At 43.8% G+C, this 23,307-nt stretch overlaps 1 protein-coding gene across 2 annotated transcripts in view; it reads left to right on the top strand.

Moving 5' to 3' along the window:
* Nucleotides 1–1,319: 1,319 nt before the first annotated feature.
* Nucleotides 1,320–23,307, top strand: part of DAPK1 (death associated protein kinase 1) — a 207,073-nt gene continuing 185,085 nt past the window's right edge. Inside the window, exons 1-2 of one of the 2 annotated variants that reach the window (XM_073545986.1) lie at nt 1,320–1,561; nt 5,876–6,033. In XM_073545986.1, the coding sequence (XP_073402087.1) occupies nt 5,972–6,033 (62 nt within the window). In that variant the 5' untranslated portion in view covers nt 1,320–1,561; nt 5,876–5,971. The remainder of the gene's footprint in view (nt 1,562–5,875; nt 6,034–23,307) is intronic. The other variant, XM_073545987.1, reaches the window with a different exon arrangement.

Genomic DNA, 23,307 nt, shown 5'->3' with positions numbered 1-23,307 from the left:
AGGAGGAGACACTGAGGGGCAGACAGTGAGGTTATCATTAGGGGGGATTATTGCCAGCTCTACCACCCAGCACATGGTCAGGAGTATGACCAGGAGGAGATACTGAGGGGCAGACAGTGAGGTTATCATTAGGGGGGATTATTGTCAGCTCTACCATCCAGCACATGGTCAGGAGTATGACCAGGAGGAGATACTGAGGGGCAGACAGTGATGTTATCATTAGGGGGGATTATTGCCAGCTCTACCACCCAGCACATGGTCAGGATTATGACCAGGAGGAGACACTGAGGGGCAGACAGTGAGGTTATCATTAGGGGGGATTATTGCCAGCTCTACCACCCAGCACATGGTCAGGAGTATGACCAGGAGGAGATACTGAGGGGCAGACAGTGAGGTTATCATTAGGGGGGATTATTGCCAGCTCTACCACCCAGCACATGGTCAGGATTATGACCAGGAGGAGACACTGAGGGGCAGACAGTGAGGTTATCATTAGGGGGGATTATTGCCAGCTCTACCACCCAGCACATGGTCAGGAGTATGACCAGGAGGAGATACTGAGGGGCAGACAGTGAGGTTATCATTAGGGGGGATTATTGCCAGCTCTACCACCCAGCACATGGTCAGGATTATGACCAGGAGGAGACACTGAGGGGCAGACAGTGATGTTATCATTAGGGGGGATTATTGCCAGCTCTACCACCCAGCACATGGTCAGGATTATGACCAGGAGGAGACACTGAGGGGCAGACAGTGAGGTTATCATTAGGGGGGATTATTGCCAGCTCTACCACCCAGCACATGGTCAGGAGTATGACCAGGAGGAGATACTGAGGGGCAGACAGTGAGGTTATCATTAGGGGGGATTATTGCCAGCTCTACCACCCAGCACATGGTCAGGATTATGACCAGGAGGAGACACTGAGGGGCAGACAGTGAGGTTATCATTAGGGGGGATTATTGCCAGCTCTACCACCCAGCACATGGTCAGGAGTATGACCAGGAGGAGATACTGAGGGGCAGACAGTGAGGTTATCATTAGGGGGGATTATTGCCAGCTCTACCACCCAGCACATGGTCAGGAGTATGACCAGGAGGAGATACTGAGGGGCAGACAGTGAGGTTATCATTAGGGGGGATTATTGCCAGCTCTACCATCCAGCACATGGTCAGGAGTATGACCAGGAGGAGACAATGAGGGGCAGACAGTGAGGTTATCATTAGGGGGGATTATTGTCAGCTCTACCATCCAGCACATGGTCAGGAGTATGACCAGGAGGAGACACTGAGGGGCGGCAGACACTGAGGTGAGGCTGTCAGTCCCTCAGAGCAGTGTACCTGCCACACTCCCTCAGCCCTCCCCTCCAGACACACCGCCTCCTCCCTCCCTCCTCCTCCTCCAGGCTGTGCAGTGTACTCCCCGGCAGCTCTGCTGGCTGCTGGTGTCAGCTCGGTGGACAGCGCGTCGGAGAAGACCTTGCACCTCTGGACTGGTCGCCTGTTGTGCCGGAGCATTGTCCCTTGGTGTGTGCTGCAGCCCCATGGCGCCCGGCATTGTCTGGTAAGCCACGGCGCCCTTGTGCTCTCCGCTTCTTCCCTTGTTGCTATTGCTGCCTCGGTGATTGGGAAGAAGGGGCAGGCTCCTATCTGTTGGCAGTGATAGGAAAGGCTGGGCTTTATTGTGGAGCCGAGCCTGGTGTGCACCCCACCATGATAGGGGGGCAGCTGTCTCTGAGCTGTTATGGGGGTCCTGCAGATGGGGCTCAGTGATGTGGTGCTGCTGGCTGATTGGTTTGTCACTGGCAGTAGCATTGTAGGACTGTAGTGTGATCCCAGCCCATACATGAGTGGGGCATGTACTGCGGAGACCAGACCTATATGGGTGGGCCACCTCATGGAGAAAGGTGGTCATGTACGCTTGACCCCCAAGAATGGAGCCCTCTGGGACAAGCGGAATAATCGCCATATTACGTTCTCATCCGCCAAGTGCAGACATTCCGTCCTAAAGATACTCGGTGGACTATGGGGGTCTTACAATTTTCTGTTACCATTTTTTTTTTTTCTCTGACAGCTGTGAAAAAAGTTTTCTATACAGATCATATCGATTTTAATCCCAACTTTTTCAGTATAAGGCAGCAATCGCTTTCCTGGTTTTTATTTTTAAGTCAGATTTTTGTGTTAAAAGCGGGAAAAAGATCAAGGGAAGACAAGGATGAGCCCTATGTAAGGGTTTCTGCCCCGGAATTGCTGATTTTGTGGCAGATTTGGTAAGGGGGTTATTACCACACATATGGATTCACCCGAAAGTACTAATGTTGGGAAATTTATGGAAGGGTAATGAGAAGCCCCCAAAAATTCGGGTAGGAAAAATGTTCCTACAAACGTAACTCTGACCACCTGTAGGGCATTGCGAGGAATAAATATACGGTAAATCCACGGTGACAGAATTGAAAATAAATCTTAGGCAAATATGAAATATTCGATGGAAAGCTTGGTTGAAGCTAAGTAAACACATTAATCTTACATTTAGCTTTAAGTGTTTGATGGCAAACACTATTGTGGCCCAGAATTTGGCACTGAAGTGAAATTTATCCTGGGTAAGCTGGGTGGATCCTGGGAAAGCTGGGTGAGGAGAAAAAGACTATTAGTCATTCATGCTTTTGATTCTGCCAAGAAAAGACAACATTTGATTCTTGTTTTTCTTTCATTTTACATATCTTGGTGATATTGCCTGCCAGGGTTCCAAAAGGCAAAAAAGACTCTAGTGTAAGGAACAATTTAAAAAATAAAGTCTTCTGTTTCCTCCACCCATCAATCCACAATCACGCCAACACTTTCTTTAGTGTGGTCACCAATTGTGTAATTGCTGTATTCACGGTCCGCATTCAAAGCGTGAAATCCAAGCGCACGCCCTGTAGACCCCAATACACACAGAGAACACACACCATACATCGGAGGCTGAAAAACCAGAAATCCTCTAGCCATAGGGAAGCATCAATGCCTGAAGCTCATCTCCCATACGACTCCATTAGATTTCTTCATTTCTATTCACCCAGCTTTCCCTGGATCCACCCAACTTTCATGAGGCTAGTAACTCACAAGACTAAGTGCACACTGCATCTTTATGCTAGCCCAGAGGATGAAAAAAAAATCACAGTGGCTTGAGATTTCTATAAATCCCATCCACTTTGCTGGAACTGTAAGACGTTGTGTTTTGGATGCAGCGAAAATACGCAGCGCCAAAAACTCATCGTGGGCACAAAACAGCCTAAGGGTTATATACATGTTAGAAACGTATGGCATGTACACAGGATGTACTGTCCATCTGAGGTTCGTCTGAGACGCTCACCTGTCGCGAGATTGGGCCCTGTTTTGTAGTTGCTATAAATTGGGCGGTGGGCTCCCAAGCTGGGTGAGTGCACGCCCGGAGCTAGGTGAGTGTGCGCCAACCCTATTATTGCAATAGTTTGGAGTCTTCTAGGTGGGACAGAGGTCCATCACACATTATGGTAGACCCTGTAGGGATTACCAGATCTAGATGGATAGCTTTCACTATATCTTCTCCCTTAGATTCCTTTTATACAGCACCCAATAATCCAGAAAGTCTTGTTTTTAGCACACAAAAATCCCTGACTTGGACTTCTCTCTGACCACCTATCTGAGGTGTAACCGATATACGGTAACAATGTTTCCGTATCTTACAGGCCTTTCATATACTAGGCGTTGTACTGTTACCTTGTAACATTTGGGACTGTTACGAGACGCTCCCGCCATTCTGGCTTATTATTTCTGGAAGCTGAGCTGGGGCAATACACATCTCTGTGACTTCAGAAGAAAATCTGCTTGAAGGAAGTGAAACTCTTCTCTGTGTTGTGACAGTTCGCCATTTTCAGCCTATGTAAAACATGGACATATTTTGCATTGCTTGTCTATATACACATTCTATCTCCCTAAACCTGGGAGTAATGTGGATTTTCTACAGTAGAAATCATCAACATAGATTATAAAGAGAGAGGTGATGTTACGGCTGCTGGTCAGCTGGGAAATGCCATCAGACATCCTGGCTGGGACACACTTGGCATAGAACTTCTTCCACCATATCACCATCTCGTACTCGTCTCATCACCCACTTTATGGAATTTTTGGCGGGTGGGCTGTGGTTTCATTCACTTTTGGACGCAGTTTCACCTGATCTCTACAATGAGGTCGTTTTCCTAAAAAAAAAAACTGTGACCGGTAACTGTTTTCATATTGATCAATGACTGAATTTACTCTTAGACCAAGTAGGAAGTCTAAAGCAGAATTCACTTTTTGGCCCCCTGATGAAGAAATGAAACGCGCGTCGAGTTGCTTGTGTGTTCAACCCGATTCTTTTATTGCCATGTCCACAGGTAGTTGAGGATGTGTGTGTTTTGCATAACCATTGTGTACTATTAGATACCCTACAGACATTTTGTGGATTCCCATCATACATTGTTTCCTATCGTCAATGGACCTGGGTACATCTCGGTTAGTTGGGACTCAGTCTGAGGCGTCCTACATTGTTTCTTAGGGATTTTTTATATTATCCTGTTTAGATCCATCTATGTATGTATATATCATATCCGGTTAATTATATGCATTAGGGATTTTGTATATATTTACTATTAATATGATTAATATCTCACGCTTTCTGTAGCATTTTTTTTAAGGGGCCAAATGAGTGATTTATAGGTTTCCCACCTTTTTAATTCCCTAGAAAATTAGTTGAAAGAAAAAATCAGCCAACCAGACCTATATTTTGCAGTTTTGGACAAAGTTGAAAAGCAAATAACATTTCTTACTATGCAACGCAGCGATGTTACAGGCCGTCTTTCATTCTATATTTGACCTGTTCAGAAATTGATATCATGTAGAGCCTCAAAAGAATACATCAAGAGTATGGATAAAGGTTTCTTTGATAGTGTTTTTTTCCACCCAAGGCTAATAATGTAATATTTTTTGTAAAGCTGCAGATGGAGTGCTATTTTGAGGTACCAAACATGTAAAGTGATATCAGCGGTTCAGACAACACCTGTCTCATGTCTATGGGAGCCTTGAGGCCTTATATCTCTATCAGAAGCATAGGTAGGGACTGACTACTACTGTAAATGTCAGCCATAATGGGCAATGCTAAAGAGAGGCAAAAGCAAGCAAGGATTGATGTCCCATCTACAAGACATGACCGCTGCAGTCAATCACTGGCCTCAGAAGCCTTATGCCGTCAACCTCTGTACCGCTGCTGAGGCCAATGATTGGCTGCAGCGGTCATATGTTGTGGATAGGACAACACCACTGTAGCCCTATAAACAAAGACTGGTAGGGACAATGTAAGGCGAATCTACAGGTAAGCAATATTTATTTTTGTTATCTTACGCTATCGCCTGCCTTTACTCAATTCTATTTGATTTCGGACAACCCCTATTACAAAAGGTATGTCGATACAATCCTCCCCCAAGGTATTCCAAAAAGATCCTTTTCTGGCATTGATCAGGTCAATGAGGGGGGCATGTGGTGAGGAATCCTGGCTGCGTACTCCTAATATAGTGATCAAATATGATGTGAGCAGAGGCTAAGCCCTGCATTATATGATGTACCGTAGATGTCCACCAGCATGATTGAAGGATATTTAAATAAATGTGTAATATATAGATTAGCCATCCTAAGTAATATCTCAATGTCTAACCCTATGACATATTCTGCAGCTGGGGATGACCACAGAAATGATTCTCCATGTAATGTTTCAGAAATGTAATTGGTTAGAATGAGCAGACCGCTGCTGACAGTCCCCATTTTATATAGACGCTGTGTATGCCAGAATGCCATATATTGATATTGGCTTCCTTTTTTTATACAGGAAACATAAGATGTCCAATAAGCTCAGCTATCTGACTGGGTTGTGATGACTTCCAGGTGTCTAAAGCAGTGGACGTGTATAGAGCATTGAGCCGCCATGACAGTGTTCAGACAGGAAAACCTGGAGGATTATTATGACATCGGAGAAGAGCTGGGAAGGTAAGCGGCCTGCGTTGTGTGCAGGAGTGGGACGGGATGAAGGCTGCTTATTTCGATTGACAGTTCTCTTTTATGCGGCCACTGTGCTAAATCTGTATAATTTAAAATTACACTTTCTGCTGGTAATATGAAGGCCGCTAAGCTATACTCGGGCGGCTCAGGCGAAAATTATATACTAGGCTCCAGCTGTAAACCACTTGTGACTCAGTGTGTGCTACTCTGAAAATGACCTTTATTTTTATTTTCTGCACTGTTCGGTGATGTGGGAATATAATTCTGATGACAAAAATGTGACATTAGCGATAAAGGGCTATCCCTTGCATTAGTTTATATAAGCGGTCCAGGAATGAATGTACACCTGTGCATAATGGGTGGTCACTTACATGGCTGTACTGGTTGTATGGACATGCTATTGCATTGTAAATGATTGTCCCTTGCAGGTATGTGGGTAATAGTGTCTGTGCGGTGGATTCACCAATGTGTGACCGCATTCCGGTATACGTATGATGGCAGCGCATACCTTTTCTAGCACTGCTAAGACTTTACGTCTAGCTCTTACGTGACACTTTATTACAAGGGTATGTACACGCGGCATCTTTTTCAGGTGGATTCTGTATGACATGACACCGCAAAACCGCCGTAAAAAAGGAGATAATGCACAGCAATGTAAAAGTGAAATTTTTATTACCACTTTTAAGGACTTCAGGGTTCCGAAGCTGTGATGCGTTTGAAAGATGTAAAGTGTCCATTTTTCGGGCCGCTTAGATTGGAAGCCACCTGCTCTTCACAGTTGAAAGATGGCGGATCCACTACAAAATACAACTGCTAAACCCCCAGCAAAGCCGTCAGAATGCCCCTAGTGCGTCTTTTAGGGCCCATACACGTGGTAGATCTCTGAGCATGGGGCCCATTTGACCGTGAACGGCGCCTTAGTACAGAGCTGCACAGGCTTTGTCAGGTGCCAAATGGAAGCCCATTCAGTCCATATTCCTCGAAGGTAGAATTCAGGGCATAAGGGCTGTAGTATTAACCATAGCAAGTCCCACTGCAGATTGTGTCGGCAGCAGCATGAATGAAGTCATGTAACAAGACATTTAAAAGCATTTTCAGTATTACTTTCTCTACAATTACGACTGGTTTTTGGTGCCATCACTTTGGTTTGGTGGGGTGACACCAGTAAGAAATCACTGTTTGCACCCGTGATGGTGACTATAATTAGCACATGATGTATGTGGCTCTGACTGCTGATCACATATAAACTTTTCTTTTCCAAACAATTTTATTAACATTTTATAACAGCACATACATAAATGCAATATCATGAGGCATTCATGACACATGAAAGAAAAAATACAAAAACACAACCAGACTATAAATAATAATAATAAGAACTGATGGAAACATTTCCAGCCATCGAGACCATTTCTTTATAAAGGAAGGAAGACAGCCATTCAGCAACGCCAATTTTTGCTCATATGACTTATGTAAAGTCAGCTTTGCAATAATATCGAGTGAAGAGGGCACTCGAGTGGATTTCCAATAAAACACAATTTCATTTTTAGAAACCAAAACTAAATGAATAACCAATTTCCTAACAGAAGGATTCAAACGACTTGCTTCCAACGAGAGCAGGGCGAACTGAGGAGTCAGTGAAAAATCTGATTGATTTAAAATATGAGAAATAAGAGAGGAGATGTCGTCCCAAAAATGCCGAAGGCGTGGACAAAACCAAAATAAATGGGAAAGGCTGCCGTGATGCCCACAATCCCTCCAACAGAGAGGGGAGGTGGAAGGGTTGATGAAAGCTAGACGAGATGGCGAGTAGTACCATCTCGATATGATTTTAAAGTAGGACTCATGGAGAGCCATAGACATGGTAGCAGAATAGGTTAGAGACATGGTCAGTTCCCAAACATCTGGGGTAACAGAAAAATTCAAAACCGATTCCCATTTTTTCATATATGGGGATTTTATAAATGCAGAATCGTTGTTAAACCACTGGTAGATATAACGAGTGGACCAAAAAATATTATGGCCTGAGTTGCATAAAATATTGATCGCTGGCTCCGATAGCGGAGGGCAGCGAGTCACCAGTGGAGTCAAAAATTCTTTCAACATAGTAAAGTGTAGAAAAGCAGAGGAGGGAACCCCAAACCTACTCTTAAGATGAGAAAAAGATACAAATTTATGACCATCAAAGATGTCATTTAATTTAGAAATACCCCAGTCAGCCCAAGTAGAATGCAAATCGAATGAATAAACAGAGGCCAGAAAAGAGAGAGGAAGCCTCAACAGGAGTTGAATCCTAGAAAAAACACTCTTAAATTTAAAAAACTTCCTCCAAGCCACAATAGCAGCCATAAAAATTGGATGATTAGACTGAGATAAATGCTTAGATGTCAATAGATTCAAAATAAGAGAACAAGGAGGGGAATTTTTACTAAAATAAAATTCCAAGTCCGCCCATGAAGGTATATGGCCAGATGACCACCAACATAGACTTTGCTTAATAAGAGTAATAATAAGCTGAGATGTTAGGCAGTCCCATACCTCCACGTAACTTATGTTTGTATAACTGATTTGAAGCAATACGGGCCTTTTTATTTCCCCAAATAAATAAATTAAGGCAGACTAGTTAAATAAGAAGCGGAAACAAGCAGGGGAAGGGATCTGAAAACATAAAGGATTTTGGGAAGGAATATTGATTTGTCTACTAGACATTTTCCCCACCAGGATAATTCTTTGTCGGCGTAAAAATTAAGGCCTTTAGAAATGGAGGCAATTAGGGAATCTAGGTTAGTGGAAATCAGAGATCCAAGGTTTCTAGAAAACCGCAGACCTAAATAAACAATTTCCCTCTCCGCCCAACCCCAAGAAGAGACAGCCTCTATACTCCTGATTTGAGCATTGGTGAGGTTAAATTGGAAAATTTTGGATTTGGACTCATTAATCTTCAAATGGGAAAGGGAGGAAAATTTTTGAAGGGATTGTAAATGTGAAATAGAGGAGCAGGGATTAGTGAGAGACAGGAGGACATCATCAGCATATAGACTGATCTTAAACTCCTGACGATCTGTTCGAACACCCTCTATGGAGGAATGATCTCTGATTAATTGGGCTAGCGGTTCTATTGCAAGGGCAAAAAGCAATGGAGAGAGGGGACCACATATAAACTTTTCACATCACTAAATAGACAATGATAATAGATGTCAGCGGGGGGGGGCTTCCCTCCCCCATAGCTCACACTACAGTAGTCACACATCAATGGATGGGATTCTTAGCTTACAATAGGTCTCATCTACTTTACTTTATGTTCAGCCCCACCAGACAGAGACCAATTACTGAGGCCCCCCACAGCCCCACTAAATAACTAGCAATTGCATATGGATGCCAATGGCACATTAATGTCTCTTATGTCTTCTGAAACCCAATATATATGCACAGTGACCTACATCAGTGAAAGTCTACGGCTTCCCCGACATTCAGTATAGTAAGTTAGTTATTTCGGTATTAATGTGCTAAAGCAGAACGCTAATGGACATGTTTCACATAGTTATCTGTTCACATGGCAGAATTGTCTCTTGTAGCATAGAAAACTGTAAAAATCATTGTTGACCACCCAATAACTGAAACACAATGCGTTTTTTTTTAGACTGAATCCAAATGTGAAGCCACCAGAAGTAGTCAGTCCTTTCTTTAGATTTCCCACTCCTTATCAGTCTTTTTGTCTTTAGCTGAAATAACTGCATTCAAAATGGCATGTGCAAATCCAGCCATACTGTAAAATGACTATCTGATGACACCAGTTTGAAAGTCTTTATCAAGGTCTTCTGACTTACCAGACACTTTTCTGCAGCTATGTTTTGGAGATGGCTGATAGAAGTTATAAATCGCAATAAAATATTATTTCTATAGCATCATTAATTCCATAGTGCTGTACATGAGATGGGGTTACATCAAAATACAAATATCACTTACAGTAAGCAAGTTAACAAAGACAGACTGATACAGAAGGAAGAGGATCCTGTCCTTGGGGGCTTACATTCTACAGGATGGTGGGGAAGGAGACAGTAGGTAGGGGATACAGTAGCTCCAATGGTGTTGAGTTGGCCGCGCGGGCATTGCAGGTTGTAAGCTTTTTTGAAGAGGTGGGTTTTCAGTTTCCGTCTGAAGGATCCAAATGTGGTGGATAGCCGGACATGTTGGGGCACAGAATTCCAAAGGATGGGGATATTCGAGAGAAATCTTGGAGGCGATTGGGTAAGGAGCGAATAAGCATGAAGGAGAGAAGGAGGTCTTGGGACGATCGGAGATTACGTGAGGGAAGATATTGGGAGATTAGCTCAGAGATATATGGAGGAGACAGGTGATGGATGGCTTTGTAGGTCAATGTTAGTAGTTCAAACTGGATACGCTGGGAAATTGGGAGCCAGTGAAGAGATTTGCAAAGAGGAGAAGCAGGATTGTAGAGAGGAGAGAGTTTAATTAGTCGGGTAGCAGAGTTAAAGACTGACTGGAGGGGTGCGATAGTGTTAGAAGGTAGGCCACAAAGGAGGGTGTTGCAATAGTCGAGGCGGGAGATGATTAGGGCATGCACAAGCATTTTGGTAGAGTGAGGGCTGAGGAAGGGACGGATCCTGGAAATATTTTTGAGCTGGAGGCGACAGGAGGTGACGAGAGCTTGGATGTGCGGTTTGAAAGACAGGGCAGAGTCAAGGGTTACTCCAAGGCAGCAGATTTCTAGGACAGGGGAAAGTGTGATTTCATTTATTATGATAGATAGATCAGGTAGGGAAGATATGCGAGATGGAGGAAAGATAATTAGTTCAGATTTGTCCATATTGAGCTTGAGGAAGCGAGAGGAGAAGGAGGAGGATATGACTGATAGACACTCTGGGATTCTGAACAGCAGAGAGGTGACGTCTGGGCCAGAGAGCTAGATCTGAGTGTTCTTACTATGAGAAATATTACCTTGAAGGTGCTTCCTCACATCACCTATTTAGACCTGAGGTTGTTCCTTACACCCACAAATATTTTGTCAGGATCAAACCAATTCTCATTTGACTTACTAGTTATGGTGGTCCTAATATAAAACCTTTTTGATCCATATAATAGTTGCCTTTCAGATATCTTTCATATGCCTTTTATATTGTAATTGGCAGACACATTTTTCACATCTAGGATCAATATTAGGGCTGTCAATTTAGGGCTGTCATATACAGACATGAGGCGTGTGTGGGCCTCTCGACTCTCATCTTGCATCATCCTTGGGGGAGTGAAGGATTGGGCTATTAATGCCATTTTCTTGTACATTTTCATGTGTCTCCAATGTTTTACTGCAATTCGCCATATTTGTGTTGTCGAAAGTTTAGGACTGTTAATATTATACTTGCGTTTTCTTACAATATTTTCTTATTTCACTGATTAAGCTTCAATAAGTGGTACCATACTAATGATAACGAGACTGTGCAGGTTACTGATATGGTGTGTTCTGTATCTGCTCAAGTTCGTGCTTTGTTGGGTTGGAGTATAAAGTTTGGGCAGAAAGTTTTCAGGCTGTCGAGAATCTCTTCCATCTAAGCAAGGACAAGGACGCTGATCTTTATTTCAGGGTTGAATTCCATTTGTGAAAACCATATCTAAACAACAATTGTAGCAAAAATGAATAACATTATTGTGGTCATAATTATTTCTTCAGACAGAGCTCGCAGTAAAACTTTTAAAATGTAGTGTGATCCAAAATTTCGAGAAGTTGTCTAGAGCAACCCCTTTCAAATTGTGGCTGCCCCCCATGCAAACAGCTGATTTTACTAAGAGAATACTTGCCTGGCCAAACACTCTCTGGCACTGTCCAATGATTTGTTAATTTCCATAATAAATTTCTATAAATTGCTTCAATAATTGCTAACTAGTGCTTTGTGGCCTGCTGGGAAAATGATGACCGGGAAGAAATGAACTTGCATGTACTTTGCACTTGTTTTATTGAAGCTCATTTTTGCCTCTGAATCCGAGCTATTTTTTATTAAAGGTTATTGCATAATGTTGGCTGAATAAACGAGTGCGGAGTGCGATAATGTTTTACTGCACAGGTATATATATTACATAAATCTGCTATCTAATAGTCCTTGGCAATAGGTAATTATTCATTTCCTTACGCCTTGTCTGAAGAAATGGCAAGTGTCCCCTAGCTGGACAACCTCCACTGATGGTGAGCAGATCATGGGTGTCTATATGTTGGAATGGCAGTCAGAAAGCTGTTTATGCCAGGGCAAATTACATATTTTTCAGTTATTATTGCTTTTAATTGATAACCATATTCAGAGCAAAAAAAAAGCTGCATTTTGCAGTGGATCTCCACTATGGCTGACTGATATGATGGAGACTAGGACAGGTCTTGTTTATGTGGTTTGTCCTGAGAGGAAAGCCATTTTCTGTTCTAGTTATGTTTGCCAATATTCCTATTCTGAATACTTTTGGTCCATTGAGTATAGTAAATGTATGCGAACACCCTACTTACCGTACTAAATAGTGTGCAAATAGCTTAAAACCGTTGTCCACTACTCAGACAATCCCTTCTCTCACTGTTTCCATCAAGTGAAATAATAACAGCTGTTAACGCTGTTCCAGAGGTGTCAGCACTGGCTCTCCCTGGGCTCTCGTGACATTGTTACGCAATCCATGCAGCCAATCAGCGACTTCTCCACTCTCCCCTCCTTTGGACATAACTGGTATCCGTAGGTAGTGAGAGAGCAGCCGCAGCTCTTCCTCTGGATGTCCAGTTTGTCCGAAGGAAGAGGCTGCTGATTTTCTGCACCCCACACTGGTGCGTATAGTCGATATTATTTTACTTGGAGGAAACCGTGATTGAGAAGGTGTCGCCCAAGTAGTGGTCAATTACTTTAATTCACAGGTGCAGTTGTAAAATATTCCTTTGAAGGATAAGTTTAATGTAATGGAAATCCTGCAGATTTTATCTGTGGATTTGCGCCAATAAAATCTTCAGTGAATTAATGTACGAGGCAGGTGGATGAGGTATATCACATTTTAGCCACGTGCTGTGGAATCTTTCTTAACGGAAATGACCCACAGTGCATAATTTTAATGGTTAGTCACTTCAACAAACTGCACAAATCAATAGAACAAGCAAATATAAGAAACTGTAATATATCTTATCGGCAAAATGTTTTTTTTTCCTACGAGTCACTTCTCCTGTCTTTTGAATTTACCATTCACTATGAAAGACAGATTGTCTGCTCACTTAGGGATCATGTTACAGCTGCCTATTGAAATCTGTGAAGGGGGCACATGTTTAAAGAGAGAAGCCCAGGCTCCAATAGACCCCTGCTGCAGCTTTCTAATAAACATGTTGGCTCATCCTAGGGCTTTATTCACAGCTACACTGCTTAGTAGTGCTGTTTGATGTCCTATATGCTGCTGCTCCTAAATACGAGAGCATATATTCAGAGGGTAAAACTGGTGAAATATGCAGGGCATGAGTCATATAGCCAAACATAGTGCTATACCTCATGTAACTGAAGGTATCAAAGGCACAGAGTATATTCCTCAAATATCTTCTTTATTGATCTCGACATATAAAAGTAAAACTGTGACGTTTCGGCCTCAGCCGACCTTATATCGAGCAATACATTAGAAAAATGACATACACCTACACAGACATACGATGCTATTTATGGCCGGATATCAATTGGCCGCTCCAAACTCCTCCCACTGGTTCCATCTCCGTCGCTATGGGAACACTAAATAACATTACAAAGAGGATTAATATCTTAAAATCACGTACAATTAAAAGGATGACAGGACAAAATAATCACGTGTATACAAACCCAGATGTTTTTATGGTAGCTCCCATCTAAATATAAACACAGCAAAATCCTTCAGCAATTACAAATTTTGTTGTGTATTTTGCTGTGTAAGGATCATCCCCAATTTATGGACCAATTTACACTTCTAAAAAAAATGCATATAGTTTTCATATATTAATCTGTTCAAAAATGCAGCGGTGAGGCTGTGTTGCCATTTTTAAAGTAGCTGAAGGATGACACAATAAATGATCAGCTGTACGTTGATCCACTCACGGTGTTAACACTATGATAATTACTGGTGACGGCCTTTAACACGTGGTATAGCCACAACAGTTTTATGCCTGAAGGAGATGCAGCTGCAATCAAATGGTGTTGCTCAGGCCTAGCGCCATGGTAAGGCCACATTCACACGGTCAGTATTTTACATCAGTATCTGTAAGCGAAAACCAGGAGTGGGTGATAAATACAGAAGTGGTGACGTGTTTCTATTATACTTTTCCTCCGATTGTTCCACTTTTGGCTTCGCTTATGTTAAACTAGATGGAGGGTGGTAATGTCACAATGAGGGCAGGCTTTGCAGCATTGAGAATCTCTCCCCCCATGTGCTCACCCACCTATCCACTCTCTTTCCCCATGTGCTGATTTCTCTCGTCTGTGCTCTCTTCTTTGACCTGTCTACCCCATGTGCTATCCCCCTTGTCTGCTGTCTCTCTCCTTCCTGTGCTGTGTTCTCCCCTCATGTGCTGTCCCGTTTGCGCTGTCTCCTGCCCCCCCCCCCCCCGTGCTCTGTCTTTCTCACCCCTGTGTCTGACCGTGTACAGAACATACCACAGCTCCTGGGCAGGGGAGGAAGCAAAAGACAATACTAACATTACAGCAGGAGATCGCAGAGGATACTTTTTGTGAAGTAGAATATTGTTTAAAAAGTCAGTGAAATATTTTTCCTCACAAAATGAACCCTCTGTGATCCCCTGCTGTAATGTCAGTATTGTCTTTTGCTTCCTCCCCTGCCCAGGAGATGTAGTATGCTCCGTACATGGTCAGACATAGACAATTTTTAAAATGACCTTTCGTTTGTGGGAAAACCCCTCTAATGTGACCGGCTTCCTCTGCCTGTAGTCACGTAGCCCTCTGCCGCCGGGATCAGCCAAATGATTCACTGCGCCTGCGTGGAATTCGCGCAGGTGCAATTCGACGGTGTTCCGCTGGTGGTACCGCGCAAGAGGCCTCATGTGAGTGTGGTGCGTACGGCGTATAGAGTGTGTGTGTGTGTGGTGCGACAGTGTTCCGCAGGTGGTAACGTGCAATTGGTTGGTACCAGCAGCAGTTTCCACATTGAGACACCCATCACTTGGGTGTCCCAATATGGCGGTTGGTTAACTTCCTCCGCTTGGAATTCTGGGATACAATGACATCTAGACAGAACAGGAAATGAAAACATTACAAGGCAATTTTATAAATAGATACTGAACATATGGACCTGGAATTGAGCTTTAAGGCTCATTCACACGTCAGTATTTGGTCAGTATTTTGCATCAGTGTTTGTATGCCAAAGCCAGGAATGGAACTTACTGAGAAAAAATATAATTGAAAGACTGACTCCTGTTCTTTGTTTTGAAGACACTACTGGTTTTGGCATACAAATACTGTTGAAATACTGATCAAAAATACTGATGTGTGAATGAGGTCTTAGAGGGATTGTTCAGTTTACAATTTCTTTTTTCATATAACTTAATGGGGAATTCCTGAGTTGATTGGAGGGGTTTTGCTGTTTAGGACCCACCTCTGTTGTTCAGCATGGGGAAAGGTTAGGCCTGTTTCACACATCCATGAAACACAGACAAGTTTCACATTGGTAAGACTCGGCCCAACTGCCAGGTCTCCTGACCTGAGCTAGCTGATCCCAAGCAGTCAGCTTAGTTCGGTAGACTTGTCCGTCAGCCTCGTTCTTCCGCTGCCGGAACAGTCTGTGTGAATCCTTCCTTACAATGAGCAGCTCTCACTCCGGAGGACCAATCCGGTATAACCCAGCTCATTGATGTGAATAGGCAGTGTGTAATACCTAAATTCTCCTCCGGTGGTGCTGCATTTGATTTCTCCACAGATAGCTGATCTCTGGAGGTCCAAGCAAGTAGGACACTTTGGCATCAGTTAGTGAAGAGATTCTCCTGATGGTTGAGAAGTAGTTGTGATTCTTCAGAATTGTTATACTTTTGAGGGGAAGTTAAAGAGAATAAGGATGTCAGCACTCGGCCTTGCTTCCAGTCTGTATGAATGGGTTCATTTTAAGAGAGAATCCTGGGATATTTTTTGGCAGTGTTCTTCACATATTGCCCCACATTCATGATTGGTGTCTTTGTGAAGAGGAGCATGAAGCCTGTCTCGTTTGTAGTTACTTTACACTCAGTGACTTATTTTTCATCTGATCTCTGGCACTGGGCCAGTGCTAATTCAAGATAGTTTAGGGAACATGGAAAATGTATCTCTGGAAGAGCAACCTCAGCTACAAAATCGTAAGTGATAGTATCTCAGATGCCCATGACAACTGAGGCACCATGCCCACAATCAGGAATCGTAGCGTTTTGGTCGCGACGTGTTTTCACTGTGTCCAAAATGCTGTGTTCTACATTACAGGCACAGTGGATTGAATTTATGGAAATCCCATGCCCACTGTACTTCTTTTTAATGCTACGTAAACTGACCTGTGGTGCGCGTTTTCGAGCTGTAGCATGTCAATTTCTGTAGCGGAGACGCTTCCCAATAGACTGTTGTTAGATTTGGTAATTCCGCGTTCCCAAAACACGAGCGTAATGAACGCAGCGTTTTAGACGCACCGAAAATACACTGCTTCCAGAACACTACTATTCCTGATCATGGGCACGTAGCCTAATGGAGTGACCCATGTATAGTAGACCTCTGCTTGCCAAACATCAATTAGCCATTGCTGTACTTTCATTCATTCTCCAAATAAATGATTTTATAAGTTGGCAAAAAGTGTAAATTCTGAGGAATTTTGTGAGAGGACCTCATCACACCTCATCCAGACCAAACACCATCCACTTTGGCAGGCATCCTGGGGCTGGCGAAAAACCGCCAAATGTTGCAAAATTTTTGTGCAACTTCATGTTGCACAAAAATTTTGCATGTTTCAAGGTGTTTAATCAGTCCCTAAGTCCATCTTTCCCATGTGACTTAGCAGGTCACAAATATATGGCTAAAAGAATCTATCATATGGTCACTATTCCTCTGCGTCCCTGATTTTGTTTGTTACCGGCGTCGGCCTTTATGTGATCTAGTAATAATAATAATCTTTATATAGCGCCAGCATATTCCGCAGCGCTTTACAGTTTAACAGTTTCAAAACACAAGTCATAAGTAACAATGTTAACAATACAATAATTAAAGCTAAATAAAACAACCCTGCTTGTGAGAGGTTACAATCTACAATGAGGTGGGGGAGATACAAAGTACAGGTGTGTATTTACAATGATGGTCCAGCCATCTTGAGGGATTGATAGTTAGTGAATGGGCTACACATGCACACTTCCACATAAAATTACTTTGATTAGTGAACGTAATAGGCTGTTCTGAAGAAATGTGTTTTGAGGGAGTGTCTAAAACTATGCAAATTGTGGATGGTCCTAATTTCTTGGGGTAGAGCATTCCAGAGGTTTGGCGCAGCGCGGGAGAAGTCTTGGAGTCGGGAGTGGGCGGCACGGATTAGTGCAGAGGCTAGTCGAAAGTCGTTTGCAGAGCGCAGCGGTTGGTTAGGCCGATAGACAGAAATGAGGGAGAAGATGTAGGGGGGTGCTGCACTGTGGAGAGCTTTGTGGCTGAGAACAAGTACTTTAAATTGGATCCTATAATGAATGGACAGCCAATGTAACGATTGGTGAAGGGCGGACGCGTCCGAGTACCGATTAGCCAGATGGATGACCCTGGCTGCAGCATTAAGTATGGACTTGAGAGTGGAAAGACAAGTAACAGGGAGACCAATTAATAGAGCGTTGCAGTAGTCCAGGTGGGAGTGGATCAATGCTACGGTGAGGGTTTTTGTTTCCATGGTGAGAAAAGGGCGGATTCTAGAGATGTTCTTTAGGTGTAAGCGGCAAGAGTGGGCAAGAGATTGTATATGGGATGTGAAGGAGAGATTGGTGTCAAACATAATATGTATTCATAATTGTGATCTGTTCTTAAAGGGAGCCTGTCATGTAAACGTTATTACCCTGGAGATTTGGGGTTAATCTGCAGGTTATGCGGACTCACACAATGGAGAAGATAGAGAAATTTTGTTCTCCTCCTCACGTGTGCTCCAAACCTCTCATCCGAGAGAATCGGATCAGACTATGCTGACTCTTACAGAATTTGATCGGAGTGTCATTTAGCATAATTGGCCCGATTCTCCCAGATGACCCCAGTCTTATAGTCGGCTGTCAGTGAGTTTAGGGGGAGCGGTTACAGCCACCGCTGTGCTTACTGTAACCAAACTGGCACACCACCTCTATGACTGGGAGCTGAACACTGTCCTGGGGAATAGAATTAATTTCCTCCTGGCAGCTGGGCTCTCAGTGCATGTGCTATTAACCCCATATCTGCAGGTCAATAGCGTTGTTTTTCATGACCAGTTCCCTATATTGCATATCTAAAACACGATTATATTTTAGTGGTACTTGCCTTCTAGTGCTATATCTCTTGCTTCTGTTCTCTACACTGTGACATTGGCCGAGATGACTGTCATCCAGCAGTGTCTGTACTTAATGTATGACTTCTCCAGGACTTTGCACTGAATGATTGGTTAATAGTTGTCAGACTCTGAGGTTGGAACACAAATGAATTATTCATCATATTGCACCTAAATTTCGTACAGAAATGTCGATAGGGATATAAGAATGATTATCTTTTTGGGTGACCCAGCTTTCTTCCCAGAGAGTTCACTATCTGCCCCTATATAACATCTTCCTTATGAAGCCGTTTTACAAGGCGTGTTTTTTTTTTTTTTTTTTTTTTTTTTTTTCTTCCTTTCTGGCAGTTCCAAAAAAACGAGCTGCTCTGTAATCTTGGTGGGCAGGAGCGGCTAATAACAGCTCTCGCTCTCTAGAGTTTAATTATACCAGGAGTTGCCTTCAATTGCAATCATGTTCTGTGAACTGCAGAACTTTCCATTCCAAGTTCCATTAAAGTGTCGTTCTTTGCTTGGTCTGCCCTGTAATAGCTGATTAATAAGACAGGATGTGTCCTTATGCACAGGGAATGCATGTGATATTGGTGAGCAATTATCATATGAGCTGCCTCATTGGTAGCAATAGGATGTCCATTTCTGGGGCCATGGCAGGTGGTGCCCAGGTAGTCAGTGCTGTTTAAGGAGCGCTGGAGGTGGTGCCCAGGTAGCCAGTGCTGTGTGAGGAGCGCTGGAGGTGGTGCCCAGGTAGCCATTGCTGTGTGAGGAGCGCAGGAGGTGGTTCCCAGGTAGCCAGTGCTATGTGAGGAGCGCAGGAGGTGGTTCCCAGGTAGCCAGTGCTATGTGAGGAGCGCAGGAGGTGGTGCCCAGGTAGCCAGTGCTATGTGAGGAGCGCAGGAGGTGGTTCCCAGGTAGCCAGTGCTATGTGAGGAGCGCAGGAGGTGGTGCCCAGGTAGCCAGTGCTATGTGAGGAGCGCAGGAGGTGGTGCCCAGGTAGCCAGTGCTATGTGAGGAGCGCAGGAGGTGGTTCCCAGGTAGCCAGTGCTATGTGAGGAGCGCAGGAGGTGGTGCCCAGGTAGCCAGTGCTATGTGAGGAGCGCAGGAGGTGGTGCCCAGGTAGCCAGTGCTGTGTGAGGAGCGCAGGAGGTGGTGCCCAGGTAGCCAGTGCTGTGTGAGGAGCGCAGGAGGTGGTTCCCAGGTAGCCAGTGCTATGTGAGGAGTGCAGGAGGTGGTTCCCAGGTAGCCAGTGCTGTGTGAGGAGTGCAGGAGGTTGTGCCCAGGTAGCCAGTGCTATGTGAGGAGCGCAGGAGGTGGTTCCCAGGTAGCCAGTGCTATGTGAGGAGCGCAGGAGGTGGTTCCCAGGTAGCCAGTGCTATGTGAGGAGCGCAGGAGGTGGTGCCCAGGTAGCCAGTGCTGTGTGAGGAGCGCAGGAGGTGGTTCCCAGGTAGCCAGTGCTATGTGAGGAGTGCAGGAGGTGGTGCCCAGGTAGCCAGTGCTATGTGAGGAGCGCAGGAGGTGGTGCCCAGGTAGCCAGTGCTGTGTGAGGAGTGCAGGAGGTGGTGCCCAGGTAGCCAGTGCTGTGTGAGGAGCGCAGGAGGTGGTGCCCAGGTAGCCAGTGCTGTGTGATTAGCGCAGGAGGTTACAGCTGGCACAGACCTTCCTGAACAAAATGGATGTGCCCAGCATTGTGTGCAGTCTGAGATTTTACCCTTAGGCTGTACTGAATTGTCTGGTTTTGGCCGTGTAAACACAAAGCTGCTAAGCTTTGAAATCCGGACTTCCTTATTTTTAGGCACACAAAGTAATTATCTTAGGTTGTTATTAATTAATTTATTTATTTTTTCATGTTGCTGTTGGTTTAGTTAGTAGTGCAGCACCACTAAGTATTTCCTATTCTGATCCTCAACATTTTATCAGATTAAAACATATTCTGAGTTTTTTTCTCGGATCCGTGATTATTACGGATAACAAGGATGGGCAAGTGAGACACTAAGGCCTGTTTCACACATCAGTTTTTTTTGTCAGTTAAAATCCGCCAAAATGGCCGAAAGCGGATCCGTTGTTCACTGATGTGAACGGATGCCACCGGACCGTTTTTTTTACGGATCCGGCGAATGAAGAATTTTAAAGGAACCGGTGCCCGGGAAGGGGAGAGAGAGAGAATGAATTTTTCTGTCAGCCAGAAATGATTTCAGGGTTAAATTTCTGGCTGACTTCATTCCTCCGGGCATGCGCACGATAAAAATACGGATCCTGCAGCACAAAAAACGTTACATGGTCCGTCCAGGCATCTCAGCGGACGCAAAACAATTGAAGGATCCGCAAAAAAACGGATCCAATGGATGACCATCCGTCAAGATCCGCCGGTAATGCAAATCAATGGAAAAAAAAAACGGATCCGCCAAAAAAAATGGCGGATCCGTTTTTTTGCAAAAACCGCGGATTTTGACTGATGGGCCAAAACGGAAGTGTGAAACAGGCCTAAGGGTGATGTGTGAATGCCCCCTTAGGGTGATGCAGTAGAGGTTTTGTGCACCTATATGGTAGATCTATGGCAACTGATCAATCACGCGCTTTTCCTTTTGAGAGATATAGAAAATGAAATTAAGAGTTAGGCCTCATCCAGACGCCCTGTTTGCTATGGATATTATTCGTACCTTTGATAGTCCATAGGTCATTCACATGTCCTTAAAATCACGGAGAACTAGCCGAGGGTCGGATCAAAATTAGCAATACAATTCTTAATCCCATTTTAGAGATAAATGGCATATCCATTAACTCGCCACCTATGTCTTGGGCCAGAGTCCCTGATCCCGTTATGATCTAGTTAGGTGGCTGCTGAGTATAAAGCGGTAGCTTGGCTTGAGTGGTGCTCTCCTCTATTCGCTTCTATGGACGTCCTGGCGAAAACAGCAGCTCGGGTCACGCTCTGCAGTTTTGGGAAGCCCAATAGAAGTGAATGGACTGAGCTGCAATAGCGCTACATCTTTTTGATTAATGTGACCGAGGGACTGGAGAAATTCATGCACGTTCTAGAGATGGACATACCAGAAGTGTCTAAGGAGAGAATAGCCCTTTAATGTTCTAGCTTTCATTTGGAGACGGGCTGTATAACATAAGGACAACCGCAACAGTAAATTCTTGGCATAGTATAGTGAACAGTGTTATAAAATAAACCTTACACACAATGGAATAACTAGTAAAGTAAAGTTTGCTTCAGCCCTAGGTTACTGGAGCGAAAAACCCTTTCTGTGTAAATACGCTGCACGGTATCTGTCATGTAGCTTACAAATGTCACCTGTTCTTTGTCCTCTATGGCAGCGTTCAGCACTTTCTACAGAATTCTTTAAATTCATCTGCGACTTTAAAGAAAAATGCAAACAAGGACTGGTTTAAAAATGTCAGCTCTGAATGTATGGAACATGGCATATATTTAGCTTGGATTAGGTGGGTGTAAGACGCAGCGTTGCGCTGCAGCTGCATGTGCCTTGTTTATCCCATGATGAATCGCTTTGGAAAAGACTGGGGACGCGTCACAGATATAGGAAAGAGCAAAAAAATAAAAATAAAAACACTCTAGGTAGCAAAGAGAAAGTTTAATTATCCCTATTGATGTTGTACAGAAGGGTGATGTACTGCGCGTTTGGGGACTTGAAAAGTAGAGTCGTAATTTTGTCGCTTTAGTCTTTTGCATTTGAAGGGTTATTCTCACGTTATGTAATGGTCAAAATTGTAAAGTGTTTGTGAAAACAAGAAACTTTGCAATTTACTTGTTATTAAAAATCTTCATCTCTCAAGAATAGAGGGATTTCAAATCGTATTGTTACTGCTCGTTGTGTAGTACACAGGCCACCCCTGCAGTCTGCCAACAGTCGCCGTGCTTACAAGCTCTTTCCTATAGAGCAGTGGTCCCCGTCCTGTGGTACAGGAGCCACATGTTGGTCACTTATGTGTTTTTTTACCTGCAGATTTTTAGCATGTATTGCTGTTCTATGTGGAAAGATCTGCGTACTCGAAAGAGAAGTTGATATGTTGCGTATGTAAAACAAGAACTGCACGTGAGTTTAGGCTGCCAAAAAAAAGTACAGTGGGCATGAGATTTCTCCAAATCCCCATCCACTTTGCTGGAGCTGTATTTTTTTGCACAGCGAAAATATGAAGCATGAAAAACTCATCTTGGGAATTGAACCTAAAGAGTAGCTAATCCTTTATAAGGTTTTTCCATATTCCAGTTCCCTTATCATTTGAAGCAGATCGGTGGGGATCCAGGTGCTGAGATGCCCACCGACTGTTCAAGCTCCCTCCCTCGAGAGGTGGTTAGCTCTGTAGACAGGAGCACACACTGCCTGGAGTACGGATGAAACAAAGCATGGCCTTCAGTACCTATACTTTCTATTGAATCTGTACTCCGCTCTTTGTGCTCACTTAGCCAGTAGCTGTCTACTTCAGTCTCCGTAGATGAGCATTTCTCGGGGGTGTTTTTGGCGATCAGTAGTGGGATCAAGACCCGGACCTCCATGGATCTTCAAGCAATTAAAGTGCCTGAAAAATATGAAAAAAAATTAGTTTTTAAATACTTTTTAAATTATGCCTCTGATTCTTGAATTGGTAGGGGGATTTAGAAATAACTTATTAAACTGTGTAGCCTTTAAAAAACCTTTGAAGTTATTCTTCATCAGAGTGGTGCATATGAAGCCTGAATCGAGAGATGGGCAACCACAAGGAAATCCAAATTTGTGCTATTGGCCTCACAGGCTTTGTCAAAGACCATGT

The sequence above is a fragment of the Dendrobates tinctorius genome, unplaced genomic scaffold (genome assembly GCF_039654945.1).
Source record: "Dendrobates tinctorius isolate UK_male_01 unplaced genomic scaffold, ASM3965494v1 ptg000144l, whole genome shotgun sequence".
Lineage (NCBI taxonomy): Eukaryota > Metazoa > Chordata > Amphibia > Anura > Dendrobatidae > Dendrobates > Dendrobates tinctorius.
This window is presented reverse-complemented; position numbering and strand designations above follow the sequence as displayed.